Genomic DNA, 17,878 nt, shown 5'->3' on the forward strand with positions numbered 1-17,878 from the left:
TTTATTAATAATATAAAAGCTAAAGTAATAGTAAAAAACTTAGCTAATAAAATTAAAAATGTTAATAATTACTTTACTTTACTTAATAATACCTTTTTAATAATTAAATATAAAAGTACTAAAAAATAAAGTTAATAGTAAGTATTTTATAGTCTTTATAGTAATTTATAGTTAATTACTAGAATTAGGCCAGTTTAAGTAATTAGCTATAGTTAGGGGGGTAATTATACTATAAGGGGAGGTCAGTAATCAAGGCATAGTTATATAATGAAGACATTGACATGTACGATTACAAAGCGTCAATGTCGGCTTTTAGACTCCCCAGTCATGTCGATTCACCATTCAAAAATCAAGACCCAGGAGACACGGTGATATGTCGAGATAGTGTTACATTGATCTATGTTCGCCTTTGCCGTGTCTAATCCCCAATGCCCCGGCTCGTTTGACCTGTAACCCAGTCCGCAATATCTAACATCGTCACAATTAAGCGTAGAAGTTGACGGTCTGTTCAACATTGTTAGCAAGCAAATCCCATGACGCGACTCCAAGTTTTCGTCACTTACATCCTTCTTCTTGGCCTGCACCTCAGCAATGGCATCAACATAATGCTCGTGGCCAATCTTGTTCTTGCCTGATCGTAAAGCAATCATGCCAGCCTCCACACAAACAGCCTTCAACATAGCACCTCCAAACTCATCCGTGCTTCGGGCCAACTCACCCCAATTGACACCGGGGTCAACCTTCATCTTGCGGGAATGAATCTTCAAGATCTGAGCGCGGGCCTCCTCGTTTGGCAGGGGGAATTCAATTTTGCGATCGAGTCGGCCAGATCGGAGAAGCGCAGGATCAAGAACATCGACTCGGTTTGTTGCAGCCAACACCTTGATTCGGTCGTCAGAGGCGAAGCCGTCAAGCTGGTTCAGCAACTCCAACATGGTTCGCTGTACTTCACGGTCGCCGCTCTTTTCGCTGTCGAAGCGTTTGGTACCAACCGCATCCAACTCGTCAATGAAAATAATCGCTGGAGCCTTTTCTTTAGCCAGGGCAAAGCAGTCCCGTACGAGCTTGGCGCCATCACCAATGAACATCTGGACCAGTTGAGGACCTGCCAGCTTCAAGAACGTAGCGTCCGTCTGTGCTGCACAGGCTCGTGCTAGTAAAGTCTTGCCTGTACCTGGGGGGCCATACATCAGTGCACCTAAGCAGAGTTAGTACATACGTTAGGCTTTCACGACTTCTCGTCCAAGTTTACCTTTTGGGGCCTTGATGCCAATCTTCTTGAAACGCTCAGCCTCCTTCATGGGCCATACGATTGCTTCTACCAACTCTTCAATCTGCTTATCCAGTCCACCAACATCAGTGTACTGTTCTGTGGGCTTCTCATCCACCTCCATAGCCTTGACGCGGCTGTCGTACTCGGCCGGGAGCGTATCGAGAATAAGGTACGAATCCTTGTTGACACCAATAAGGTCGCCAGGCTTCAAGTTATCGGCATCGACCAGGCCAATCAAAGGGAGAAAGATTGTTTGTCGTGTGGAGGTCTTGATCACGGCTGATTTTCCAACTCGGGTGGCATCCAGGTCAATGTTGGCACCCTCTTCTAATGATTCGGCCGTAGGGTCCAGGTCAAGCAGCTCAACAACGTTGCCGACGAGGTACGGGAGTTGTCTATAAATCGGGTCAGCGATGACATTCACATTTCCATGCCTCACCAGAAACAAACCTGTTGTTGGCAATCTTGTCCTGGTTCTCTTTGATCTTCTCGCCCATGGCGGCCTTCTCGTGTGATAACCGCGAGAACTCGCTCTTCATGATGCGAGAATCGTTCTCTAGCAAGCGTTTGCGGGTTTGAATGTCTTGTGTGCTCAGCCCCAGGATCTCATCGTCAAGGATATCGTCCTCCTCCTCCTCTGCATCTTGCATGTCGGCGTCGCTATCAGTGGGCTTCTTCTCTTTCTTGTCGTCGCCATCTCTCTTCTTCTCCTCCTTGTCTCGGCGGTCGAGATCATCGAGCTCCTCGAGAGTCGACATGGTGGGAAATGATGTGGATTAAATCTGACTTGAATGGGTTGGTGAAGCTACAAGCTCGTATTAGGGTTGATGGAGATGAACGCAAAGTCGTTGTGGTTGATGCGCGGCTGGGAAATGAATGCAAAAGCCAAATGCTATGGATGCTCTAACGACAGACACCAAAGATCAAGCTGTCAGGTAGGCAGTCAGGTCGCGCGTAATCAGCCTGGCCTGCCAGCAGCAGCACGGCATTGGCTCCAGTGACCTTGCACTGCCGGGGATCGGCGGTGGGTTGATCCGGTGCACGGGCCAAAGACCAATCGAATTGGCATATACCGACTGTGAGTGCTTGTGGGATTTTTGATCTGGCTGCGGAAGCCAGGAAGACAGTTTCATGTATGTACAGCATCAACTCTCTTATCTTTGAATCTCTGTTCTGACATGCCCCATAGTTAGAAAATATGACTTCACGAATATCACGAGCTGCGTCGCCCTGTGTGCGTCAATTGCGCAGAGAATCACACTTCTCTCACAGGCCATGGACAACGACTCTTCGCAGTATTTCGACGTCGCCAAACCATTCGGCAGCGGTAACCGAGATCCGAAAACCAATTGACTACTCTCCCATCACCAAGCCTCCCAGCGCCCGGCCTGTTGAGACGAGAAAAAGCCAGTTGATCCGAACCTACACATCACTCCTCCGGACGACCCCCTTGATCTTATTCTTTCAACATAGCAATTTGACGGCCGTAGAGTGGGCTGCAGTGCGGCGAGAGCTGAAGAAGGCTCTTTCCACAGTTCCCAAGCCCAATGCGATTCCTGGTGCTGAACCTGTCGATATCACCCCATTAGTCCAATTACAGGTGGTGCGAACCAACATGCTGCGCGTGGCGCTCAAGCTTGTTGAGTTCTACGACCCTGAAGCTGCTGCTGCGTCAGACAAGACAACAAGAACGGTGCGGGGTCCTGTTGTTCATGATCTTTCCGAAGCTGCATATGAAACCATTAAGAATGCCCAAGTGCCCGAGGACTCCAGCTACGCTCAGATCGAGCCAGTAATGGTTGGCCCTTTGGCTGCACTGGTTCTCCCTGCCGTCTCTCCGACCCACCTTGCGGCAGCATTGAGTGTTCTGGCACCCGTTCCGGGCAAATTCCCGGCTCCTTCAAGAAAGAAGAACCCCGGTTTTCACGATCCCATCTGCCAAAGTGGTCTTGCTAAGTTACTACTTGTCGGTGGCCGCGTTGAAGGCAAGATCTTTGATCAATCTGGTATCAACTGGGTTGGCGGTATTGAGGGCGGCCTGGAAGGCTTGAGGGGCCAGTTGGTGGCCATGCTCCAAGGTGTTGGATTGGGCATCACCAGTACCCTGGAGGGCGGAAGCAGAAGCTTGTGGTTGGCTCTGGAGGGCAGAAAAGGCCAGCTAGAAGACGAGATCAAGGGCGACAAAAAGGATGGCGAATGAACTTGGAGCTCGGGAGGTTTCGAGATACGATGTACAAATAAGACGCCTAATAAAGGATAAAGGCCATGTATGTGTAGATGTACGAACAGCAGATTGGATCTCTGCAACGTTAAAGCTAGCTAGATCGAGAGTTCTCCCAGGGAAGCCATATTCTATGGCACCTTGTCCATTGACCACAGAAGTAAATGGTTTAAATACTCTGTTGCTTTGGCGAAATGGCGGAATCGTTCCAGCTGATACTTTGTGCCTTGTGTAGCAATAAGTGTGGCTGTATCCGTCAGGTGTGGCTGAAAGCTACTATTATTATATGCAGGTACCTACTCGGGTAGGTATGAAAGCTAACTCCTACCTCACCAAGAACAACCTTGACCTACAATCATCGCCCCCCCGCCTCTCGATCAACTCAATAGTCGCAAACCACTTTACAACAACACGACAAGATCACCACTTTCCTCGAAAGTATCATAAAGCTGTGAAATAAAGGGAAAACAAGGCGACGGTTAGTCACTGGAGTTCGATTACAGCCTACCTATTTACTGTTCCATCGTCATTCGATTCACCTACCGGACCGTCTACATCGAATCAGCAACACAATTCAACACACACGTTATGGACTTCGCTCCTTATCAATCATCTCCTCCAGAGCACTCACGTGTTACCTCTCCCGACTACGCCTCTCCTCGACCATCATACGATGCCAGACGATCGTTTTCACCCGTCGCTTCTCCTCCACCGCTTCAGCACCCACAGCCACAAAGAGGATGGAGCGGTTTCGATGGCCAGTCAGCTGGCTGGGCGGCCATTAGTCCTGATAACCGCGCTTTTGGTGGATCAAGCACAATGCCTGGGACCTATCCTGCTGCCGAAGTCAGCGAGTTCGATACAAGCTTAGGAATGCGCCTGGATTACGAAGCCTGTTTAGCATATGTCGCATTTCCACCACTGGGTGCGATTATACTGCTGATCTTGGAACGGAATAGTGACTATGTGAGGTACGATTGCATCTTTAGGGCCATGCTCGAAACTTTCATCAATGTATGTTCGTTTTCTGACACTCGTATTAGGTTTCATGCTTGGCAATCTGCATTGCTATTCACAGCCATTATGGTCTTCCATCTTATGTTTTCATGGTCAACGTTTCTGAGCTGGCTGTTTTTCCTTTGCGATATTGCCTTGATCGCTACTCTCACTTTACGAGCTTACAAAGATGCAGAGATTCTCGACAGGTACGTGGAATCCCCCAGTCCATCCAGATCTCGTTATTAATAGACTTCTTAGATTCGAGGTGCCATTCTTCGGTGCCCTAGCTAGCCGATTCCTTGATGATGAGTAACATATAATCAAGTTGCACGCGCTGCTTGTATTGTACTGTTCTTTTTTTATTTTTAGTTTCGTCCATTTAGTCGTATTCACAATACCCCTTCCCAGTTCAGAACTGGCGATCGAATTTCCTCATGTTAGAAGCCAACCCTCTGTTTTATCAAATTGATAGATATACTCACGCCCCTTCTAGCACACTTAGATTTTTCCTGGAAAACCAAGTGTCTTCAGACTTGGCTCTTCCGTGTTGAGATTCAGCTGATACATCCACTTGTTGAAGACCATCTTGCCAACATTTCCAAGTGGCTGAACGTATTTGAGTTTACTTTCAGTCATGGGGAGACAAGAATGAGGTATCTTATTTAGGTCTCGCAAAATCTATCTTGAACCCGTGAGGATGGACTCCGCAGAGCCTTTATTCTCAAATCATGCTAGTACTCCGTGAAAATCTATCACTCCACTAAAACTTGCTAAGCACAGGTGCTACCGTGCCCTTGAGTGTAGGCCTCTCCTCGAACACAACCTCTCCAATCTTGGTTTCCGGGGAACTACCCACGTCCAGCCATCTTGCCAGGAGGTCGTTGCTTTCTTTGGGCTTTACAGAATTGTCTCGAGTTCCGACAGTTATGTGAGCAACGCGGTTTACACACTTCCATTGGTCATTTTGGTCTGCTAGGCGAACCACGATAGCCATGATCCTGTCATCAAACACAGCCTATTTACGGTCAGTTGTTGTAGAGCTCATGAGTTTTGGCCCAACTTACTCGTTCGAGCATGACATCGCATTCGCCAACTTTCCCTTCAGGGTCGCCAGCAGCCTCTGCTTCTTTCTGCAGCGCATCGTATCTCTGCCAGAGCTCAGGGTGCTCCTTACTGCCAGCCTTGTGCAGCAAAGTCACATGAAATTTCGCCTGTATGCGTCGTGTTTGTTTGAGTTGTGTATAAAGCCGCGAAGTTGCACGTGGGGTGGCTTTGAAGGCTTGCTCAAGAGCATTGTTGACCTCCTGGGTCGAAATACCCACAGACATGTATTCCATCTTTCTTGGCTTCTGAACTTTAGGTTTTTGCTGCGGGTAACTTTTCTTGCCCCTGTCAGGTATATCGTGTTTGAAATCTGGTTTGTAGCCGAGGGCGTAATCCATGGCAGCGTCAAATGCTGCAGCAGAGGGAATCTCCTTGACAAGATTTGGAAACAACTTGTGGAGTTGTGTGACGAGAGTTTCGAGATTCTGTCGGCTGCTGGCTGTAGGATCAAGGTCTATCACAGCATCGAAGCCATCGTCAGGTCGAGAGTGCGGGTTGCAGGCTTCATATCGGTTGATAAAGCCCTCCATTACACCAATGAACTTCTCCTTGTCGCTTGCTGCATGGATAGTCTGGTGGTTATCACCCCGGGCAATAATTCTTTCCTGGGTAATTCGCCGGATCTCATCGATTGAGTCTTCATCATGCTTGAAGTTCATGCAAACAAGCTTGGCAGAAGAATGCTGGAGCTTCACGTCGGTGATGATCTGCTTCCGTTCGTGTCTCTGTGCATTGTTTCGGTCTGCAATCACGGCAGGGTGGTCTTTAAGTTCGTCCAACACCATCTTTGTGAAGCGCGGAGGCCGGCCTTTACCAGAGATATTGTCGTTTTGAACATGACCCCAACCGAAAAGGTGCGAGAGCCCCATAGCAAGGGTTGTCTTACCACAGCCAATGGTGGCAATAGGACACAGAATAACATCACGAGTGACCTCCGTCATTACAACAGGATCCAGCTCTCCCATATTAGCTGCATCTGCACCGTTGATGTTCTTGAATTTCAAGAAGTCATCCCGCAGAGCGATGATCCCATGGTTGTTGTTGTACTCCTTTCCCAGCTTCGGGTCTGCGGCAAGTCGTCGTCGGGCGTAAAGTAGATACTCCTCTGTGATTTTGGCGTGTTTCTTGAACTTTGGCTGTTTTCCAGCAATCAAGGCCTTGGTACATTCTCTCCACTGGCGGTACATCAGGTATGGCTCCTCAAACTTGTACTTGAAAAACCAGTCGCGATATGGATGTGTAGAAGGGTCATGGGACATCTTGCAACGTATAACAAAACCCTCGACATCGCGACCATCGTGTGCTCCAGTTTCAGCTACTTCTTCGAGGAAAGCCTTGACTTGGTGAATGTCGTCCATCGTGATAAGGCCCGTTTTACGGAACGCCCACTCATCGGCAAATTCTTGAACGAAACGACTGGGGTAGGTAGCGAACTCGGGTAGGTTGAGGTTTACGCCATGGAGATATAGCCCAGCCTTATCTGGACCATATGCTAAGATGTGCTCCTCGAATTGGTCATCACAAAGCTCCGCGACGGCAGTCACGTTCCTCTTGCGGAGCTCTCGTGCAAGGTCTGCTTTTGTCTTGCCAACGGCAGCCAGTTGTTGTTCTAGGCGCTTCTCTCCGGCGCTGGCATGGCTGACTTGGATGTCATCTCGGTCGCCAGTCGAGTGCTTGCTGCACACAATCAGTGTGTCGTCTTCCAATCCGGCAATGAAAATAATGCAGCCGTTCTCCTTGAGTGTCAGCTCGTAGGGGCCTTGAGTACGTGTGAAGATGTTCTCCCACTTGGTCTCATGAACCTCGTTAACATTGAAGAACTTGTCGTAACCTCTCACGGCGATTTCTGGCTCGTTTCTTCGTGTCTTGGTGGTGAAGAGGCCGCGCGCATATGTGGGCAAATCACGTCGCTTGTAATCCCAGTCCTGCAAACGCCAGGAGTCGACTTGGATGCCATCCGTTGATCCTTTAACATCGAACGTTGTCTTTTTGATTGCGAATCCGCCGCGTTTCTTGTCCTTCCGGGCACTATCTAAAGCACGCACCATGTTCGCCACGGCTTGAACGTCCTGAGGAGTATAAGGGGCAGACATTCTGTCGAGAGCCGTTGAAGAGGCTCGAAGATTCTGGTAATTCGCGGTGGCTCTGCTGAGGGATGTGAGAAGAGAACGCAGAGGACCACGGTAAACAAGCATGAGGTTGATGTTGATGGTTCTTGGGCAAGATGATACGCTTTCCTCACTTGAGGGGCAGGCAATCTTCTGTCGAGTGATCTGAGCCAACTTGTTCCAGGAAACCCCAAGGCTTGTTTTCCATAACCTTTAGCATCTGAGATCTGGAGGAACTCACTTTTTGAAAATTCAAGTCAAGAAAAGAGTGACGTGCGTGATGAGGCTGCAAGTTGCTTACAGTGCCCTGTCAAGTGAAACGAGCTGGACAACAACAGTGAGCGTATTATTGTACACAAGGGGTAACTGTAAATATGTATCAACTGAAGCCAGCTGCAGATATTGGCACTAGCTAGGCCTTTTATATGTAGACCGGGTTAGCGACGGTATTTCTGTAGACGCAGCTCAAATGAGGTTGTGGCGGTTGTGCTAAGGTCGATGCGGGCCAGGAATAAGTCGAAAACTGCCTTACGGCACCGCCTCAATAAGAAACGAACTTAGGCTCTCTTAGTGAGTCAGGCCGCTATCCCTGAGGAGCAAGGGTTACACGAAAGAGAAATCAATGCTCAATCAAGGTCCGAGAATCTTGTGTTCAAGTTCGGAAACTGAGGTGGTAGACCTTTTACTGAGTCATCCCATGAACCCTTCACCATTAGGTCAGGCAAGCACTTTGGATGTGGAGGGGCAAAAGTACCAACTCTGGATGGGTCTTACCCTGGAATGATGGCCTTGCTGTGTCTGGTGCGTCACGCCGGCAACAATTGAACGCCAGGGGTTCATAAAGGATTATAGGGGCTAGACTGGTTGATAGAGCCTGTGTTCTGCCTAATAGAAAACCACAGGTTGGTCTGGATAGGTAGGCACCCAACGGAGTAAATACTAATATTTTGTCGTCATGATGGGTTGTGGCGGTTCCACACGCAAGCTACCCCGCCAAAAATCTTCCTTCTACATACAAAGTTTCAATGGTTTCGACACTGACGACACGACAAACTAGAAACCTATCTCAACTTTGTACATAAAATATACTGCCTCTTCAGACCTCGTTCCTTGTCGCAAAACAGCACCAAACATAAATTTATAATCATGTCTACCCCAAACCCATTCCTCCTTGCAGCCGATAACAACCCCGCGTTGCTGCCCCTCCTCCGAGAGAACCCAGCACTCGCATCATCGCAGGATGAGCATGGTTACTCACTCGTCCACGCCGCTGCCAGCTACAATCATCTCGACCTCCTGCGAGCGCTAGTCCGCGAGTTCGATGTCGACGTCGACCTGAAAGACGAGGACAACGAGACTGCCTTGTTTGTTGTCGAGACCCAAGATGCTGCGCAGGTCCTCGTCGAAGAGCTCGGAGCAAACATCAACCACCGGGGATCAGAAGGGTTAACAGCTAGAGAAAAGATTGAAGCTGAAGCTGAATTCCCTGCTGTTGCAGAATACCTAGCCATGATCCAAGCCAAGAAGGCCGATGACCCTGCCTCGACTGCAGCGGCTGTCATGCCTAAAGTTATCCCTCCCCCTCCAGAGGGAATGAAGGTTACCGTCGGCACTATGGACGAGACCACAGACATTCCCGAGGAAATAGACCCAGAATTCCGAAGAAGAATTGAGGAACTGGCTCAACGCGACGATTTCAACACCCCTCAAGGTCAAGCCGAGCTACGGAAGTTGGTTGAGGATGCTGTCCTGGGTGAGGGTGGTGTCGAGGATGAACGAAACGTACGATCAAAGCAAGATTAAGGGATCAATCCGACGACTTTGTTTCCCACATGAGATACCTTCCGGCCGCGCTAGGTGGTCTCAGGATAGTGAGGTCATCACTGTTGCCAGATACACTTCTTGAAAAGCTTGTAGCACTGAGGGAAAACCATGTTCTCGAAGGGCAAGCAACTAGCACATCCATGAGCAAACCACGAAGCCACTGTGCTGACATGAAGCCCTCCCAACTCAACTTGCACACCTTGGATTCCTCGGGATCGTCGCCTGGCACAGAATATCTCGACAGATAGGGGTCGATGCTGTCACGAGGCTCCACACGCGAGCTACCAAGGCGAATGAGTGAGAACCACTCGTAAACTTCTGTGACGAAATATTCCAGAGACTCGCGATCATTTTCAGAGAGAATCTCTGGGTCGACATCGAGACTTGGTTGAAGAACAGCGATATCCTGCGATATGTTGGATGTTGATGTACAGGTTGTAGGAGAGAACTTTTGTAGGGGATCAGGACTCGGGACTTGGAAAGCATTAGTATGAGATCGAAATATGGGTTTAAAGAGCTTGATTATGCTTGCTTTGGGTTGTACTATTGCAGAATAGCCATGTCACGGGTTGAGCGAAGACAGTCTTACAGGCGTAGATCAGTCTGTCGTAGCCCTTGTGTCCTCGAAGCATGGATGGATCTCTAAGGTTGTATGTTACCACTGCACGAGAGTTAGCTGTTACTTCTAGCACTTGTTATCTGGCCACTCACCCCAACGTGGTTTTGACCCTCGTCCACCCTTTGCACCATATGGTTTACCAACAAGTCCTGCACGTTCATATGTCTCCTTATCCACGAACATGGTCAATGCACCTACTAAGAGTCAGTACATAATCTCCAAGGGTTCGATCCATTCGTATACCTTCGCGCAAGGTAAATAGCATGCCAACCGTTGTCTGTCCCTCCGAGAGCATTATGATATCACCTGAAAACATGGTTAATGTCAGAAATACTGAAGAACAGGGTAAATTGCTTGCCCTTTTTAATATACTCATTAAAAAAGTCGCCCTGTAGAATATCTCCAAGTGACATTGCTACCTTGGAGTAGCGAGGCGCATTTTGAGCGTTGCTCAACTGCTGACATGCAGCATCGTAGGCCTCTGAAGGTAGAATTAGGTCGACCTAACCTCAGTTCAGTATTTGATTCAATCTGAGCGTCCCTGCTTGTTCAAACCTTATGGATGAAATCCAACGACATAACTGCAGTCCAAGGCTTGCCCTTGCGAGGAGCTTGCTTGATGTCAAGGTAACCCATAGTGCCGTATGAAACAAAACATTTTGGCGACTGATAAATCGACGGCGCAGCAGTAGGAAACATGGTTAAAGGTCGGGAAAAGTATGATGTTGTACCGTATGTAATGCCAATCGTTGATTCTGCGCATGTGTAAGTCGCAAATGCAAAGTGCTGGGTAGGTAATACAAATGGAACGATTTGGTTAGCCGGGTTTTTCTCGGCAAAGTTTTCTCTCGATATCATAACCTACCTTAGGTAGGTAAATAGAATCTCTTGGTCGAGCTGCATCCTCAACTCTGCAAATCGCTAAATTTTCCAGATATTATATACCTGTGAAGCATTAAACGCTACTAAGGCTCATATTTAAGTAAGGCATTTTCCTGATCAATAAAGTCAGGCATTTGGTGTGACTTCCCCCACCGCCCCAAGTCACAAATCCTAGGGTAAACTGAACTACACAACAAGATTCACCAGAAACTGAAAATTGAGATGGATTTTCTCATCAAATTTGCTCAGGCGCATGAGACGTTTCGAGTCCCCGAGATCGAGGCTTTGGCCTTGGTTGAAGGCCTGGATATGAAAATAGTCGACTATAGCCAAGACGTCTGTTCTCCCATGTATAATATTGGTTACATCCAGAAACTTACTGTGAATAGTCCCCATTCTGTATCGTGCACCTGGATTCGGTAGATTCGGCCAAGCGTCTGGCCAGGAGATCCATTCTCATTCAATCTATCCATGAGCTTTGGGGCAGAGGAAGCACATTGGATGAACTTCATGAATCAGTCAAGACAAACACATCTCATGTTTGGGATAGTTATCTTGGAAAATCATTCAAGTTCGATGTTGACCCATACCAAGGAACTCGTTCAGCCAAAAAGAGGATCGAACTTATCAACTCTTTCCGATTCCTGGGCTGGACTGGGCCGGTGAAAATGACCAACCCTGACAACTTGTTCACCATCTTCGAGATGTGGCCCTACAACAGCGTACCCTTGAATATTCCGGATCCCACAACGATGTATCTCGCACGGTATGTAGGGAACTCATCGCGAGAAATTTTGGTCAAGTTCGACCTCAAGAAGAGAGGATATATCTCAACGACGAGCATGGACTCTGAGCTCGCTCTGGTCACTGCCAACCTTGCACTCGCCGCCCCTGGCAAGCTATACTATGATCCATTCGTTGGAACTGGTTCCTTCCCCATAGCCTGTGCCCATTTTGGTGCCCTTGCATTCGGAAGCGATATCGATGGTCGAAGCATCCGCGGCGAGGGTGGCAACAAGAGTCTGAAAGGCAATTTTGATCAGTATGGCATTGGGCCTTGTTTAGGAGACGTATTCTCGGCCGACTTGACCAACACGCCAATCAGGAGGCATCTTCGCACATGGGATGGAATTGTTTGTGATCCTCCATATGGCGTGAGAGAAGGGCTGAGAGTTCTTGGTCTCCGTGACCCTGAGAAGACCCCCTGGTTGTTAGAGCAGGGGAAGCAACATGGAATGTACGTAATGTCCTAGCCGTTTGATTTCGCATTCGCTGACTACCACAGGAAACCAACTTATGTGCCACCTAAGAAGCCTTATAGCTTTCTGGTGATGCTCGATGATATCTTGAGTTTTGCAGCCGAGACTCTGGTGGATGAAGGGCGATTGTCATTCTGGATGCCAACAGCTAACGACGAAGACCAAGAGATTCCCGTACCCAGCCATCCTTACATGGAAGTTGTGTCTGTCTGCACCCAGCCGTTCAACAAGTGTGAGTTGCCGCTGGAGCCGTATTGCTTATCCTGCACCTACTAACATTCCACAGGGTCAAGGAGACTCATCACATACCGTCGGCTCCCCGACTCACAGGTCTCGCAAGAAGCCCTCAAGGCTTACACGAATAGACAGAAGCTCACATTGAACGGAACATCGGCAGACGAACTCAACCCGTTTCGACGTGGATATTTCAAAAAGTTCGAGGCCGAAGAATAGAACCTCGCTTACAGGAAAGACTTCGCTGTGCTCCCATCAGAGACTTCCTATGCTCCGCATTCATGTGTGATAAACTGCCCATAAAACCCAAATCCTGATTACCCACAAAAGCAACATACGTAGGCACGTCAAGATGTCATGATGGCGGGCCCTGAACCTTCCCGTACTCTCATCTATATGTATGTTGTTATAACAGCGCTGGATATCTCAAACCGGTCCTGCAACAAAACCGAGGCGATGACTGGCAACGAGCTTGTCGCGGCGCCGCGCTCCAAGCTTGCAGTATGCTTTGTACTGGCGTGGCCATGAATTTAACGAAATTCGGTAGCGGCAAAGCATCCCCGGTCGGGGACATGCTTCAGCTCCAGCTGCTGGAACCTGTCACTTATTAGTATGCAGGAATTGATGCGTGATTGATGTTGGTATGGGGAACAAACTTTTCGCTTTTAGAGTGGAAGTAAATACCGCTTACTTCACCCTTGACCTGGTTAAAGCAAATGTAGTAGAATCCCTCGAAGCTGGCACCTGTTATCGTGCGAACTCGATGGTCTGGAACTAAGAAGTGCTCTTTCCAGCGCATAAAGATGGTTTCTCGTTGGGCAGCATCTCGAATGGTGACAGGCCCCTTGCGAGCTTGTTTTTGGAAAGGGCGGAAAGCTGTGAACTTGGCCCAATGACTCAAGTCGACCTTGCTATTTGCGCCCCAGTTCTCGTGTTGTGTGTAGAAACTGTACTTGGAACCGATGATTTCGCCCTCGAAATATGTCGTGAGGGTGGGATGGTCCTCAGTCAGACCTTGAAAATAGAGTCAGTGTTATTGTCGGTCGATCTTGATTGCACTCTGGCCACCAACCTTGGATACGCAGATAGCCACAAAGAAACGACTCTCGCATGTCAACATGCTTTATTTCGACTTGCACATCGTAGACCTGCCTCTCTGACTGTTGTGTGCCATGAAATTTGCTGCCCGGACGTAGGTAAGATGAAGGAGCCGATGGGATAGTCTTTCGATAGTCAGATCATTGCATATACAGTGCGATCGACGTTTTAACTCACCCTCATGCATGAAAAGTCAGAACCCATAGACGGAGACCAAAGCTCATCTTCTTGCGCATCGATATCAACCCAATCGGAATCTCCATTCGGCGACCCTCTCCGCCTGGATGATTCTCGAGCCGTTGATTCGGTTTCAGATACTCGCTGGGTGCTATTTGAAGGCCCTCGACTCAATTGACTGCCGATCTCGGCCTCTCTTCCCTTTATTTCAGACGCTGGGTCGCTAGGCATTGGAGTCGTGGCAGCCGTAGTAGCGGTTTGAGGACGAGGAGACATGGTGGAAGACCTTGAGGACGTTTCATCAGTTGGACGCCCATTGTACATGATGGCATCGTCGCTTGGGCCTTCGGGCGCAGCCGGCGCGTCGACGACAAGGGGCGAGCCGACATCAACAGAAAGATTGGAGTCGGGTAGATCAGCATCGTGGACTTGATCATCGTCGCGTGACTGCCAGTTAGGACGAGGCTGATGTTGAACATCGTCAGGACATGTCGAGAAACTGTAAGACCGAGGCGAAGCGGGTTCGACCGGCGGATTTGATGATGGTGTTGGCATTGTTGTGACGTGTGATGGGAGATGATGCAATTAAACAGCGAAAATGTCGACGCGCGAATAGACAGAAGTTCATAAAGAGGACACAGAAGGGTCGTGGGTATCAAATCGACCAGTGGATCACATATGTATGTATGTATGTATGTATGTATGTATGTTGCGAGGATATGACTGACGTCGAGCGCTGTTGGAGGTTAGAGGGGAGAACAAGCAAGTTAGTGCTAATCACCAAAACGGGTGGCGATCTCGGGGACTAGCGACTTTGTTAAGAGTTGAACGGGGCGCCTGAAAGCCCTCTAGAAAGCAAAAAACGTGCCCATCACAAAAGTTGGGGGGGAGAGAGTGGTGTAATAATACAGGAGAGGTGGAAGGAAGCAGGTTAAAGCATGGATGCCAGATCACATATGGATGGATAGGTAGGTAGGTATGGGTCGATGATCACTGATGGATGGCAAGAAAAGGGTCAAAGTCGGTCGGTGATGCTGCTGGGTTGTCTTCCATTTTCATATCGACGGACGAGGGGCTTGATTTGCTGCCATCCGGGGTTTCTATAGGTACTGTACCTAGCGGATTTGTAGGTGGGCCATCCACTCCACTCGGCAAGACGGGGAGTCTTCCAAGTCTCCCTAGCTCATGATTTTTTACAGTGTCTTGGGTACCTACCTTAGGTAGAGGGTAGATGCCGTGTAACTTGGGGTATGCAACTCCTTAAACAACATGATGGACTCATTAAATCGGAGTAATGATGGGAGAGAAGAATCTATATGGAAAGATCCGACAAACAAGTCTTACCGACTCCTATACCTACAAGATTTACTCAGGTACCAAACAGAGCCTTCTTCCCTAGGTGCAGAAGGAAAAATAAGCAGCGTGCTAACGGCGAAAAAAGCCCAAGAAGATCGAGGAGATTAATTATCCGTATTTCCATTGTCTGTCACTCGACTTTGCGAGGTCTTTGTGGGAAGCTTTGCCTACTTCCCCGGGTGACATGTAACTTGAGAAGATGCAAATCAAGGTGACTTCTCCACCAAGTATGATTGATTCCTTTTCATCTTCGGCTGAGATGCGAGGCTTGTTGACCAGGGTCTACTTGCTTGGGTCTCCCTAGGTCTAGGTCCAGTCCCAGTTCCGCCTTATTATTAGCGGGCCATTATGAAGCTTAACAAGACCTTTCCCACTGTTATAAGGGAATTCTCGCAATTGAGTTTTTACCTAGAAGTGGCGACGAGGATTCGCCCTCAGAACTCGCATTGTCGACACCTCCCGTCTCTCATATTCAAAATCAGATGCTTCCTCATGCAAATGGCATGGACAAGAAGAATTGGGCTGTTTCCGTGCCGTGCCCCCAGAATGGAAGCGCCCAGGCGCCATCGGGCAGCCCCCAGTAACCCCCCCACCACGTTGCCGCTTGCATTTCGTATGGGGTGATGGGCCTCTAACTTAACTTGAGGAGACATGATGCACACGCCAACTCCGAGACAGACCGTTTTGTTTTGCTTTGCTGGCATGATCTGAAATCATCATACAGCGTTGGCAATTTCCATCTCAATCTCGCATCATCATTGTTTCCTCCACGGGTCTACCCGTCGCCTATTCATTAGCCTTTGCATTATTGGAGCCTCCGCCACCTGCATCCGCATCATCTCTTCTAACTTCTAAGTCACTTCTGTTTGCCTTTTATCCTGGAAGTGGCATCTCATTATTGATTGATTGCTTTGCAAGTGCAGAGAGCTTTTCCAGACCGCTTACTCAACCTCACATGTGAGCCTGCCCAGGGAGTCTGGTCCAAGCGTGTGTTACTCAGGTCTTGATTAGGATTGCATATGTATTGCAGGCTGAACTATAGAGCATAAGTTATGGCATGATCCGACTCGTGTTATCAGGTACGATTGATATTTAGCAAATAACTCCATTCCCTGTCGTACCACATCCCCCTGAGCATTATCATTATCCCAAGATTTCACGCCTGTGACTCCCAAATGTTCCCCTTGCTCTCTGATCGAAGAAGTTCGATGAGTATCTAGTGATATCCCACCTACCCGACAATAGTGCACAAAAGACTTTTCTATGGGGTCGCTGTTGTGGTGATATTGTTCTTTCAGTCGTGATATTTAAACATGGCTTGTTTCTGGTAATCGTTCGCGCCTTTCTTTCACAGCCCGGGTATTGTTCTTAGCTACAGCCGAATCATCACCTCTATCATCGAGATTTGGATCCTCGACTTTTCGATCCCATAACACCGCATCCCATTCTTTTGAGTCGGGCCCGTCCTTTAAATTGGCTTGATCTTGAAGTGCAGAGCGATCAAGCTGAAAACTAGAGCCTTGAGATCCTGAACAAGGTAGTAGAACACTCGTAGACCTTCTGGGTCAGCAGACTCAGTGACATCCACCAGGGATCCAATCTTGGCGGTCTGCTGTGCTGTCAGTCGTGATCCGAAATATGGTGCCTCAATGACCGACCTCGAACGCGATATGATCGTTACCAATCCGAATCTCCAATTCCTGGCGTCCGTCTTTGTTCTTCTGAGGCCATTTCGAATCATCTTCTCTACATTGGGTTAGCCATGTTCAGGCAAGGCCACTGGATATTCGGTTCGCCGTACTTGGTGATCTCGCTCGTCTTGATGATGCGCTTAATTTCGTCGACAACTACTGAGCTGACACACACTATGACTTATCAGAAATGCTGATTCCGCAGGGCTAGTCGCATTCCTTACTCTCTTTTCGGATCAAACTATCGTTTCGGTAGTTGGAGTTGTTAGCATATCGGGCGACCGCGCTGCGACCATCGCCGACGACTCGAAAATCGAATTCTAAGGGCGAAACACGTTAGAATGACTTTAGAACGGTAGATGGACATCACATGGCTATTCGTACCAAGGAATTCATGACCGAAACGACCCATATGGCCAGAGCTGTTTGAAGGGACGTCTTTAGCATCGTTTCGCGACAATCAATTAGACGGGGAAGCTAGAAGAACCCGTGATGATAGACTTACTAGTATCGCAAATAGAACGGTTCGCTTGAGGACGTCATTTTTGCTGCTGTGGGAAGGCGGCAAGACTGGCTGGTGGTATTACTCGAGTCAAGATTTATCAACTATCACACTCAAGATCGCAAGGCTGAGAAAGAATCGCGGGACCTGGCCTGGTGGTAGAAGACGGGTGCACGGACCATATTCGGCGGGGCAGAACAGCTTGACGACAGCGACACCTCAGGTGTAAGACCTTCACCGTCGGTAGCCAACTAAGGTAAGGTACCTACGCGGCTCTGGAAGTACATCAGATGTCAATGGAACCCAAAGCTTGGGTAGCTTTCAACAAGGCAATACCACTACACCAGATCTAAAGGTAGTCTTCTGATGGTTGACTGAGCCATAAACCATCGTTTAAAAACTTCTGAAGGCTTCTTTTCTAAGGATTACCGCCCTCAATGTTCAGTCAAGGATATAGAACTCAACATTGAATGGGTAGCCTCAAAGTACCAAACACCCCTTGTTGTATCACGTGACAGCGTCCCTCACATC

At 48.5% G+C, this 17,878-nt stretch overlaps 9 protein-coding genes across 9 annotated transcripts; 4 read left to right on the forward strand and 5 right to left on the reverse strand.

Annotated features, from left to right (window-relative positions):
* Positions 1-483: 483 nt before the first annotated feature.
* Positions 484-2,031, reverse strand: FSUBG_10019 (26S protease regulatory subunit 6A; the record flags this gene model as incomplete). Its single annotated transcript, XM_036674555.1, has 4 exons — positions 484-504; positions 564-1,198; positions 1,253-1,668; positions 1,724-2,031. 4 exons carry the CDS (start codon positions 2,029-2,031, stop codon positions 484-486), a joined length of 1,380 nt encoding a protein of 459 aa, XP_036534450.1.
* A 440-nt stretch (positions 2,032-2,471) lies between these two features.
* On the forward strand, positions 2,472-3,473 carry FSUBG_10020 (ribosomal 11 precursor mitochondrial; the record flags this gene model as incomplete). The annotated part of the gene is made up of 1 exon (XM_036674557.1): positions 2,472-3,473. One exon carries the CDS (start codon positions 2,472-2,474, stop codon positions 3,471-3,473), a length of 1,002 nt encoding a protein of 333 aa, XP_036534451.1.
* Positions 3,474-4,082: 609 nt separating this feature from the next.
* Positions 4,083-4,806, forward strand: FSUBG_10021 (UPF0132 domain protein; the record flags this gene model as incomplete). The annotated part of the gene is made up of 3 exons (XM_036674558.1): positions 4,083-4,465; positions 4,538-4,699; positions 4,752-4,806. 3 exons carry the CDS (start codon positions 4,083-4,085, stop codon positions 4,804-4,806), a joined length of 600 nt encoding a protein of 199 aa, XP_036534452.1.
* A 447-nt stretch (positions 4,807-5,253) lies between these two features.
* Positions 5,254-7,792, reverse strand: FSUBG_10022 (tRNA ligase; the record flags this gene model as incomplete). Its single annotated transcript, XM_036674559.1, has 2 exons — positions 5,254-5,508; positions 5,558-7,792. The coding sequence occupies 2 exons, from the start codon at positions 7,790-7,792 to the stop codon at positions 5,254-5,256; spliced, it is 2,490 nt and encodes an 829-aa protein (XP_036534453.1).
* A 1,059-nt stretch (positions 7,793-8,851) lies between these two features.
* FSUBG_10023 (ankyrin repeat-containing protein) lies at positions 8,852-9,508 on the forward strand (the record flags this gene model as incomplete). The annotated part of the gene is made up of 1 exon (XM_036674560.1): positions 8,852-9,508. One exon carries the CDS (start codon positions 8,852-8,854, stop codon positions 9,506-9,508), a length of 657 nt encoding a protein of 218 aa, XP_036534454.1.
* A 4-nt stretch (positions 9,509-9,512) lies between these two features.
* On the reverse strand, positions 9,513-10,847 carry FSUBG_10024 (ribonuclease P MRP subunit POP1; the record flags this gene model as incomplete). The annotated part of the gene is made up of 5 exons (XM_036674561.1): positions 9,513-10,072; positions 10,119-10,190; positions 10,241-10,342; positions 10,483-10,651; positions 10,704-10,847. 5 exons carry the CDS (start codon positions 10,845-10,847, stop codon positions 9,513-9,515), a joined length of 1,047 nt encoding a protein of 348 aa, XP_036534455.1.
* Positions 10,848-11,252: 405 nt separating this feature from the next.
* On the forward strand, positions 11,253-12,742 carry FSUBG_10025 (TRM11 catalytic subunit; the record flags this gene model as incomplete). The annotated part of the gene is made up of 4 exons (XM_036674562.1): positions 11,253-11,366; positions 11,420-12,267; positions 12,316-12,521; positions 12,576-12,742. 4 exons carry the CDS (start codon positions 11,253-11,255, stop codon positions 12,740-12,742), a joined length of 1,335 nt encoding a protein of 444 aa, XP_036534456.1.
* Positions 12,743-13,053: 311 nt separating this feature from the next.
* FSUBG_10026 (VID24-like protein) lies at positions 13,054-14,353 on the reverse strand (the record flags this gene model as incomplete). The annotated part of the gene is made up of 4 exons (XM_036674563.1): positions 13,054-13,120; positions 13,180-13,537; positions 13,596-13,746; positions 13,799-14,353. The coding sequence occupies 4 exons, from the start codon at positions 14,351-14,353 to the stop codon at positions 13,054-13,056; spliced, it is 1,131 nt and encodes a 376-aa protein (XP_036534457.1).
* Positions 14,354-16,622: 2,269 nt separating this feature from the next.
* On the reverse strand, positions 16,623-17,388 carry FSUBG_10027 (mago nashi; the record flags this gene model as incomplete). The annotated part of the gene is made up of 6 exons (XM_036674564.1): positions 16,623-16,763; positions 16,813-16,900; positions 16,956-17,019; positions 17,070-17,165; positions 17,230-17,267; positions 17,351-17,388. 6 exons carry the CDS (start codon positions 17,386-17,388, stop codon positions 16,623-16,625), a joined length of 465 nt encoding a protein of 154 aa, XP_036534458.1.
* Positions 17,389-17,878: the final 490 nt, after the last annotated feature.

This window comes from Fusarium subglutinans, assembly GCF_013396075.1.
Source record: "Fusarium subglutinans strain NRRL 66333 chromosome Unknown NRRL66333_c0000166, whole genome shotgun sequence".
In the NCBI taxonomy this organism is placed as follows: domain Eukaryota; kingdom Fungi; phylum Ascomycota; class Sordariomycetes; order Hypocreales; family Nectriaceae; genus Fusarium; species Fusarium subglutinans.